Here is a 9,749-nt window from a genome sequence, read left to right as displayed (position 1 = left end):
GGGTAGATCAGGCATGTGGCCTACTGGGGTGCAACGAAGCGGTTTTACCAGTTAGATACCTTGGGATTCCTTTGGGTGCGAATCCCCGTTTGGTGAAGACTTGGAAACCGATACTAGATAAGGTGGAAGAGAAACTCAGTCAGTGGAAAGCAAAGGTCCTAAGCAAAGCGGGCAAGTTGGTGCTAATCAAATCAGTGCTGAATAGCTTACCAATATATTACCTTAGCTTGTATAGGATGCCAAAGGCGGTTGCGGATAAGCTGATTGCGTTACAAAGGAGATTTATGTGGTGCAAGGGGGATGGTAATGATGGTATCCCATTAGTTAAGTGGGGGCTGGTCCAGGCACCGAAAAAGGCTGGGGGCTTGGGGATTGGAGATGCAATGCTTCGAAACACAGCGCTGTTGTTTAAATGGTGGTGGCGGTTTTCAAAGGAGGATTGTTCATTGTGGAAAAGGATTGTATGCTCGTGTAACAACCTGAACTCTGATGCAATGCTAGCAACTCAGCAGCTACCGAATAAAGGAGGACCATGGAAAGACATCTGTCATTTGAACATTACAGAGCAGAGAATAAAAGACAAAATGCTTGCTGGCCTGGTGATGGAGGTAGAGAATGGAAGGAGCACCCTGTTTTGGATAGATAACTAGCTGCGAGGTGAGCCCCTAAAACTGACTTTTCCAAGACTCTTTACTATTTCAAACCAACAAGGATCTATGATAGGGAATTGTGGTTTTTGGGATGGACTAGAGTGGATATGGAATTTCCAGTGGAGAAGAGAGTTATTCCAATGAAAACTGGAGCTTGTAAACCAGCTTCATGAGAGGCTTCGGGTGGTGAAGATAGCAGAATGCCAAGAGGATCATATAGTGTGGAAGTTTGACTGCAAAGGGACATTTTCTACCAAATCTGTGGTGCAGGTATTACAATCGGAGACCATGTCAGTCTGGAGAGGGGTGGTACCTCCGAGAATTGAGCTTTTTGGATGGTTTGTGCTTGTGGGTAGAGTTAATACTAAGGAGAGGTTAAGCAAGATAAGTGTCATTCCGCCAGCTGATAACATTTGTGTACTTTGTAACAAGAAAATAGAATCGGTCAAGCATTTATTTCTCCTCTGTGAACTAACATGGCAGGTGTGGTGCAGTTGGTTGCGGGTCTTTGGTGAAGATTGGGCTATTCCTGGTACTATAAAGGAACTGTTTGAGAGTTGGACTAGTTGGCATAAGAGAAAAGAAGAGCAGAAGCGGTGGCTGACTGCGTTCTTTGCAGTGATTTAGAATATTTTGGTGGAACGTAATACTAGGATCTTCAATAACAAGGAAGCAGGTGTTGACATCGTAATAAGGAGGACATTCCTGAGCTACAATGAATGAAACGATAGTGATTGTTTGGGTTGTTGATACAATGCCAGACAGAAATGTTCGGTATTTTCATAAGGTTTTTATCATTTTTTTATGATTTTACATCTTAGATTTAAGATTTAATTAGTGTTAGAGTTATAGTCATTTATGTTACCTTTTTCTATTAGTTTAAACATTTAAAATGAGTGATTTTATGATATTTAGTTTTAGTTTTATTTAATTTGATAATTATATTCTTATATCAGATTTAATTTTCGAGTTCTAGAGTGTTGGATAATATCCTAAAATTTTATACTTGATTTTTCTGTCTGAGAATCAATCCAAAATTTACCAATAATTAAAAAAAAGTAATTAATATGAGTTATACATAACTACAAATTTATAGTTATGCTATCAACACTGTAGATACCAAATTTAACTATTTATTTAGTTTAGTACTTATAAACTTTAAGTACCAAATGAATAATGGTTAGAATTTGATATTTATATTATTAATAACATCAAATATGTCTGAAAATAAGTAGTGGGATTTATTATTTGAATAATTAACAGTAAACCACAAATTCCACCTCTTATAAAAATGTTGACAAAAATCATTTTTATTTTCGTTAACAATAAAAATGTCTCTATATTTTAAAACACTAAAAAAATACTTAACAATAAACAATGTTTTCTGTTAATAGAATCAGCTGAGTTGACAAACAAAAATAAATAAATGACATTGATAATTAATAGGAAGCATTTCAGGTGAGGCATTGTACTATATTGAAAGTCTAGTACGTCATGCCTGTGAACCATTAAGATATAATATAAAATATATAAAGGAATGAGATTATGGGAGAGAGGAATGTTGTGAAAATGAGATAAATGGGTGCATAATGGACCGTTAACCTGTTTTTTCATTGTCAAGTTCATAGGTATGGAAAAAGTCCATAATATCCACTACGGTGTAATGATGTGGACTAGCTTATGACTTATGTCATGTGCCCTCTGTAGTTGGCTTACAATAAAATGGTGAGCCAAAATTTATTTGGTTGTAATTAAATTGTTAAATAAAAATATTTTTTAATAATTTTTTAATATATTTAATAAAATTTTAACAATAAAAATTAAAAAACTTTAAAAATATTTTTTAAATTAAAATTTATAACTTTTAAACAATGACTTAAAAAATATTTTAATTTTAATATTATAAATAAATAAAAAATATTTTTATAGTTTCATATGAAACAAAGAATAAAATATTTTTGCACAAAATATTTAAATATAAAATTATTTTTACCTTTTAAAAAAATCACTAAAATTTTTTTTCCTAAAAACACACAAAAAAAAGTTCTGTAATTTTGTCCATTTAAACCAATTTTTGATTATATCTATCACAAATTTCATATTCATCTAATTCTCATTACTCTTGCATCTTTACTCAATTTATTATACACACGTATTGACAATTTATCAACTAATAATAACACTTTCAATTGATAAAATATTCAAAATTTGCATAACACAATAAAAAAATAACATTGGCTTATATTAGAAAACATTAATTTTAAGACTTTAATTCGTTCATTTATTTTTTAGTAATACTTCAATTGGTTTTTAATAATTTTTTCTCTACAAAGTAGTTTTTAATATAGAAAAATAAATTAGTTTTTAATCTTTTAGAATACCAAACATATTAGGAGTTTTTATTTAAAAAAAATTCTAATTTGTGTTAAAAAGAACAAATTTACTATAGTCTTATGCATATTATTTGTCAATTTTGTGGGTAATTTTATTTAACAAATAGTCTTATTTTGTTGAGATATATTGATAAATTTAAAAAAAATATTTCATAAGTAGTATTTTTTGCAAAATTAAAAACCAAAACAAAAAATTCATCTTTATTTTACAGACTATGCATGTAAAATCACATAAAAGAAATTTTAATTATATTAAAATATTATTTTAAATTAAACATTTATTTTTCATAACTTTTAAAAAATAAATGTCAATAAAAAATATATACTTCTATTTGAATTCAAATAAAATATAAAAATAAAATATAATAAAATGCTAAATTTTGTGTTTTAATTTAAATTCATTAAAAATGATACTTTTTATAAGTTTATCAATTTAAAACAAATTCATATTTCTTAAGTTTTATTATAAATCATCCTTTAAGTTATCATCATCCATGGAATCATTACCAAAATTTTTTATTTTAAATAGATACACCTAACATATAATCCTACATATGACATATGAATTTAAAGTTAAATTTTTTAGAGTTTGAACTAACATATAATAATATCTAAACATTTGTTATACTATATTTATTTTACAAATTAAATAGTAATTTAACTAATGTTATGCTTTAATTATTTTCAAAATCATAATTGCATAAATTTAGTTAGTATTCTTACTTTATTTTATTATAATTATTTGTTATTCTAAACTCTTAAGTTTAACTTTTCGTGCTACCTTAAAAAGTTATATATTATTAGATAAATTATTTTAAAATCAAAATGTGTAATTTAAAGTTATAAATTTATAAAAAACACAAATTTATAAATAAATTTGATTTTAAAATAATAGATTTCAATTTGTATTAGTTTTTACTTTTTATTTTATTTAAATAAAAACGAAAATATTTTTTATTAAAATTTATGATTAGAATATCTTTTATTATATGATTTTACTTGCATAACATGCAAAAATAAAAGTGATTTTTTTTGCTGTTTTATAATTTTATAGTTTGTGTTTTTGAAATACTCATTTCTTTCTTAATTTTTTGGTCTGTACAATAAAATTAATAAATAATATAGATAAATAAAAATTACCTTTTTATAATACAAAATTAAAAATTAAGATTTTTATTTTAAAAAATAATCTGTTGTAAAATTTTATAAAGTATAAATTAATTCTCATTTAAAAAAATAATATTATTGAGGAATTAAATTATTTATAATTTTAAAAAACAAAAAATATTTTATTTTATTAGAAATAATTTGCTATTTTGCTAATAGAAATTTTTTTTATTATAATTTCAATGAAGTGTTATTCTTAATTTAGATATTTTAACACACAAAAATTTATAGAATTTAACTATTTTAACTATGTTCATCAATCTTAGCATTTAAAAGAAAAAAATATAATATTTAAATTACACTACTTAATATTTCATATATAAAATCATTTCAGCATTTCTACGTTAATCTTGCTATTTTTATAAAAATATTAATATTAATATAGAAGTTGAATTTTTTTAATTTATTTTTTTTACAAACAAACAATAAATTTTTGTTAGTAGAACTCTTTTAAAATTTCTTTTCTATTTACTTAGTCATCATTCTTAATAATAGAGTCTTTTTTCTGTTTTGGTTATTTCCTCTTATAACTAATTATTCATTCAGTGAGAAAGTATATATATGAACCTATATATAAATATACATAAATATACAATAATTAATTTAATAGCTAATTTTTAGTATATACAATTTTTATATTGTATATTGTATTTTTTAAATAATATTATTAAAATAAAAATGTTTATATTCATTTTTTTATAGAAAAAATATAATTATATATATGAATACTTAAATTTAATATTCAATAAGTCTGATAAAAAATAAGGTTCTCAACTTTTTTTTTATTTTAATTTAACTAAAATTTGCAAATTTTATTTTTCAAAGAAAAACTAAAGAAAAAAATTTCTTTCCTTTTTTATTCATAGTAGATTTGATGTTGAACTAGATTTTTTTTTTTCTTTTAAAAAAAGTGTGGTCATAAAATAGATGAATTTAAAATTTTTCTCTTTCTCCGTCTCCCATAGCAGCTGTCCATTATTATCCTTTTCATTTATTTTTCAAGGATAAACTGGTCATTTCCTGCATCACTTTAAGATAAAATAAAACTTGCAATATAATCGTATCTGGCATATTGATCTTTAAAAAAATACCCTGGAGCACTTGAAACGTTTCCTAATTAATAATATGACACTATTTTCATTTAATAACTCAAACCTCCTAAATTTTTTATTAAAATTCTAATCCTCCCAAACTATTACCAAAGTTACCACCGCCACAATATCCTTTCTCTTTCCTTTTTCCTTTCATTATCGTCACACACTGCCTCACTTGTTCTCTTGCTTGTTATTTTCCTTCTCCCTCCACTCCTTTCATCATTTCTATCGTGTCGATGACTCTCTTCTCCTACTTCTTCTTTCATTATGCTGCCAACTATTTGTGAGAGTAAATTGTGTTGGTGAATCCCTACCTCAAATAAAATCTACATTTAAAAAAGTGACTTTAAGTCACAGTAAAAAAAAAAAAGGAAATTTGAGTCTTTCACTTTTGAAAGAAAGAAAAAGAAACAGACGAGAGAGATCATCGTCATCAAAGAGAAGAAAAAATTGGAAAAAAAGAGCAATATCATTTTGATTCTATTGAATTGGTAAATTTGTTCCATTTCTTATAAAAATTTAGTATGTTGTTCCTGATATAGAGATAAACATTAAAATATAACTTGCTAGTTATATTATCTTTTTTTTTTTGCCTAATTTGAAATACCTAATTTTGTGGAGAGTTTATGTTGATTCCATCAATTTTGATGATATATTTTGTTGATTGTTGAGACGCCCTAGTACTATTAGGAAGACTGATTGTGTACCCATTATTTTGATAGTAGAAGATTTTACTAGACTAGGTCCTGTGAATTTTTTTGTCTCTCTTTTGGATTTTTTTTTTACGAAAAAAATTCTAGTATTTGATTATTTAATTTCTGCCATTATATTTGCTACTTGGAATATCTTTGGTGTTATCTATTTAATCGCACAGGTTGTGAAAAAGTTATTTTTGGTGTTTCCGCAGTTCTGCTATTAGACAGGTTCTTATCTGAACCTTGATTTTTTTCCAACAAAGTAGTATCCAGAGTTTTGGTTGTTTATTTCCGTACTGATTAAATAGAGAAAAATACTTATGGGACAAATATAGTCAAATTAAATTTAAAAAATTACTCGATTTGGAAGATCCTCATGAAAGATATGATGTACAACAAGGACTTATATGATCCTATGGAGGGGGATAAATTTAAAGGTACCAAATCTGATGCTGAATGGAAGAAGTTGAATTAAAAGGCGGTTGCTTTGATTAGGCAATGGCTTGATCTTAGCATGTATCCACATGTTGACACCAAAACTAATACCGAGAAGATGTGAAAGAAATTGAAGGAGTTATATAAGAGAAAGAATATGCAAAATAAAGCATTCTTGATTCGGAAGCTAGTCAATATGAAATATATTGAAGATAAATCAATGCCAGAGCACTTGAGCATTTTTCATGAGACAGTAAACTAACTGACAAATAATGAAATCACCTTAAATAATGAGTTGCAAGCCTTGTTGTTGCTGAGTTCTTTGCCTGATAGTTGAAAAGTTTTGGTTGTAACACTGACTAATTCAGCTCCAAAAAAAAAGTTAACGATAGCAATGGTTAAAAAGAGCATGTTGAATGAAGAAGGCAGAAGAAGAGAGTGGGGTTTAATTAATGCCTCCTCCCAGTCAGAAGCACTTGTTTCAGTGTCACGGGAGAGAAGGCAAAATAGAAACCGTCACAGCTTTGACAGGTCAGATAGTTGAAGCAAGTCAAGAGAAAAGTACAAGTCAAGAAAGGAGTTCATTTGTCACCATTGTGGCAAATCGGAGCATATCAAGAGGTATGACGGGTTCCTGAAAAGAGAGCAATTAAGGAGAAGACATGAAGACAAAAGTAAAGAAAGTGATAAAAAACTGCTGCTATTGTTTATGAAGATGTTCTTATCACCTATGACGAAAATGATGTTAATTTTGTTTGTGATGATTTCACTTAGATTATGGACTCTGGTGCCTCATGTCATGTCACTTTGAGGTGTGAATTTTTCACTTCTTATACTATTGAAAATTTTGATAAGATTAAATTGGAAGATAAAGAGGTGTGTGATATCATTGACATGGGTGATGTGTGTCTTGAAACTAATAAGGGGTGCAAGTTGTAGTTGAAGAATATTAAGTATACGTCAGATATGTGGTTCAATCTGATTTCAGTGAAGGCACTGAATTAAGAAGGGTATTGCACTTTTTTTGGGAGTGAAAAATAAGATTACCAAAAGGACTCTCATTGTTTCTAAAGAAGATAATAGTCTTACTACTCTCTACCGGTTGCAAGTAAAGTTGTGAAAAGAAGAGGTGAATGTAGGTGATGATTTTTCTTCTGATTTTTGGCATATGCGTCTTAGACAAGAAGCACTCACTTCCCATGAAAGGTACAACTTTAAATACTTGTACTCATAATTTTGTTGGAAAGCAAGCTAGAGTTCCATTTCATAGTTTTGGATCTCATAGAAGATCACATGTTCTAGATTTTGTTCACACTAATGTTTGCACTATGGATACTAAGACACTAGGCGGTACATCATACTTTGTTACTTTTATTGATGATTGTTCTCAAAAAGTGTGAGCTTTTGTTTTGAAATCTAAAAACTAGGTGCTTAGTGATACGGTGTTTTACAACCACAGACTAACTGGCAAGTGCACCGGGTCGTACCAAGTAATACCTTACGTGAGTAAGGGTCGATTCCACGAGGATTGATGGACTAAGCAACAATGGTTAAGTGATTGGCTTAGTTAGACAAATAGAGAAGAGTGTTTTGGTATTCAAAGAGCATTAAAAAGTAAATTAAGAATTTCAAGAAGCAAGCAGCAATGAGTTGGGAATAAAGTATGGGGAAAACAGTTAAGGTTTCAGAGTTATCTATTTTTTCAGATTGATTTTTCTTACTAACCATTTTAATCATGCAAGATTTAATTCATGGCAAACTATATGTGACTAGACCCTAATTCCTTAGACCTTCTTAGTCTACTCTAAAATTCATTAACTGCCAATTCCTTGGTCAATTAATTCCAATTAGAAGGTGATGATCAAATTCCAGTTTATATGCCACAAGAGTTCTAATTATCCAAAAATAAGGGGATTTTATGTCACGTATCCCGTTAAATACAAATAATTAGAAATTCAGAATAATATGTTTTCAAACTGTTGTTCAAGTAAAGAGCCTTTTCAAGTTTTACAAGAACTCAATTAGAACATGGGTTATACTTCCGTTCCACCCAAATTCATAAAATAAAGAACGAAAATAATTATTGAAATATAAATCAAAACATGGATTAAATTAGAAAGATCAAACGAATCAATCCATACAAATATACAAAGCTCCTAACCTTAACAATGAAGGATTAGTTGCTCATAGTTCAGAGAAGAAAACTAGGATTCTGGTAAAATGTACAGAGTTCCCATCTGATGTCATCTAAATTCCTATTTATAACTAATCCTAATAAATTTAAAATCTAATTATCTAATATTAAAAATAATATCTTTTCCTAAAAATAAGATTTGAATTTAAATTTGAATTTAATTGACAAGTCTTCAGTTGATGGGTGGGGACCACATATTTTGTCTATTCTGCAACTTCTAATCTATGTTTTCTGAGCTGAAAACTGAGTTAAAACAGCCCAGAAATCGCCCCCAGCATTTTTCTGTATTTTCTGCATGTGGCACATGTCATGCGTACGCGTCAGTCACGCGTACGCATCGATGGTCTTTTTCGCAAGTCACGCGGACGTGTCGTTGAGCAAATCTTCAATTCACGCGTACACGTCAGTCACGCGTACGCGTCATCGTGGAAAGCTCCAAATCACACGTACGCGTCGCTTCTCGCTGCTATCTCCTTTAATTCTTGAGCTGCAGAAACTCCATCAAATCCAATCGAATGCTACCTAAAATAAACAAAATTGTAAAAGACTCAAAGTAGCATCCATATTGGCTAAAAGATAATTAATTATTTATTAAACTCAACAAATTAGATGCAAATTCACTAGAAAAAGATAGAAAAGATGCTCACGCATCACTTAGTCTCTTCAAGCAATTTTATGCAAGTGTTGAAAGAGAAACAAGAAGGAAATTGAAATGTGTTCGAGCAGATAATGGTGATGAATACAGGAGTCCGTTTGAAGAGTATTGCAAAGGACATGGGATTAATCTTGAGAAGATAGTTCTTAAGACTCCTCAACATAATGGAGTTGTAGAAAGAATAAATCACACTATCAATGTTAGGTGTATGCTCTCTTATTCAAAGTTTTCTAAATTCTTTTGAGGTGAAGCGATGAGGATTGCAGTAGATTTCATCAACATTTCTCCTTCAGTTCCACTAAATAGTGATGTTCCAAAGAAAGTTTGGAGATAAAAATATGTCTCCTATAGTCACTTGCGAGTGTTTGGCTGCATGGTTTTTGTTTACATTCCAAGAGATGAAAGGTCCAAACTTGATGGAAAGTTAAAGTAGTGTATTTTCATGGGTCATGGTCACAAAGACTTT

The 9,749-nt window shown here is 28.9% G+C and overlaps 1 protein-coding gene across 1 annotated transcript in view; it reads left to right on the top strand.

Moving 5' to 3' along the window:
- LOC107486010 (uncharacterized) overlaps positions 1-1,277 on the top strand; it is a 1,730-nt gene extending 453 nt beyond the window's left edge. Inside the window, exons 2-4 of the mRNA XM_016106551.1 lie at positions 12-608; positions 921-1,067; positions 1,134-1,277. Of these exons, the coding sequence (XP_015962037.1) occupies positions 12-608; positions 921-1,067; positions 1,134-1,277 (888 nt within the window). The remainder of the gene's footprint in view (positions 1-11; positions 609-920; positions 1,068-1,133) is intronic.
- Positions 1,278-9,749: the final 8,472 nt, after the last annotated feature.

This window comes from Arachis duranensis, chromosome 4, assembly GCF_000817695.3.
Source record: "Arachis duranensis cultivar V14167 chromosome 4, aradu.V14167.gnm2.J7QH, whole genome shotgun sequence".
In the NCBI taxonomy this organism is placed as follows: domain Eukaryota; kingdom Viridiplantae; phylum Streptophyta; class Magnoliopsida; order Fabales; family Fabaceae; genus Arachis; species Arachis duranensis.
Note: the sequence above shows the minus strand (reverse complement) of the source record. Positions and strands in the feature narration are given on the sequence as shown.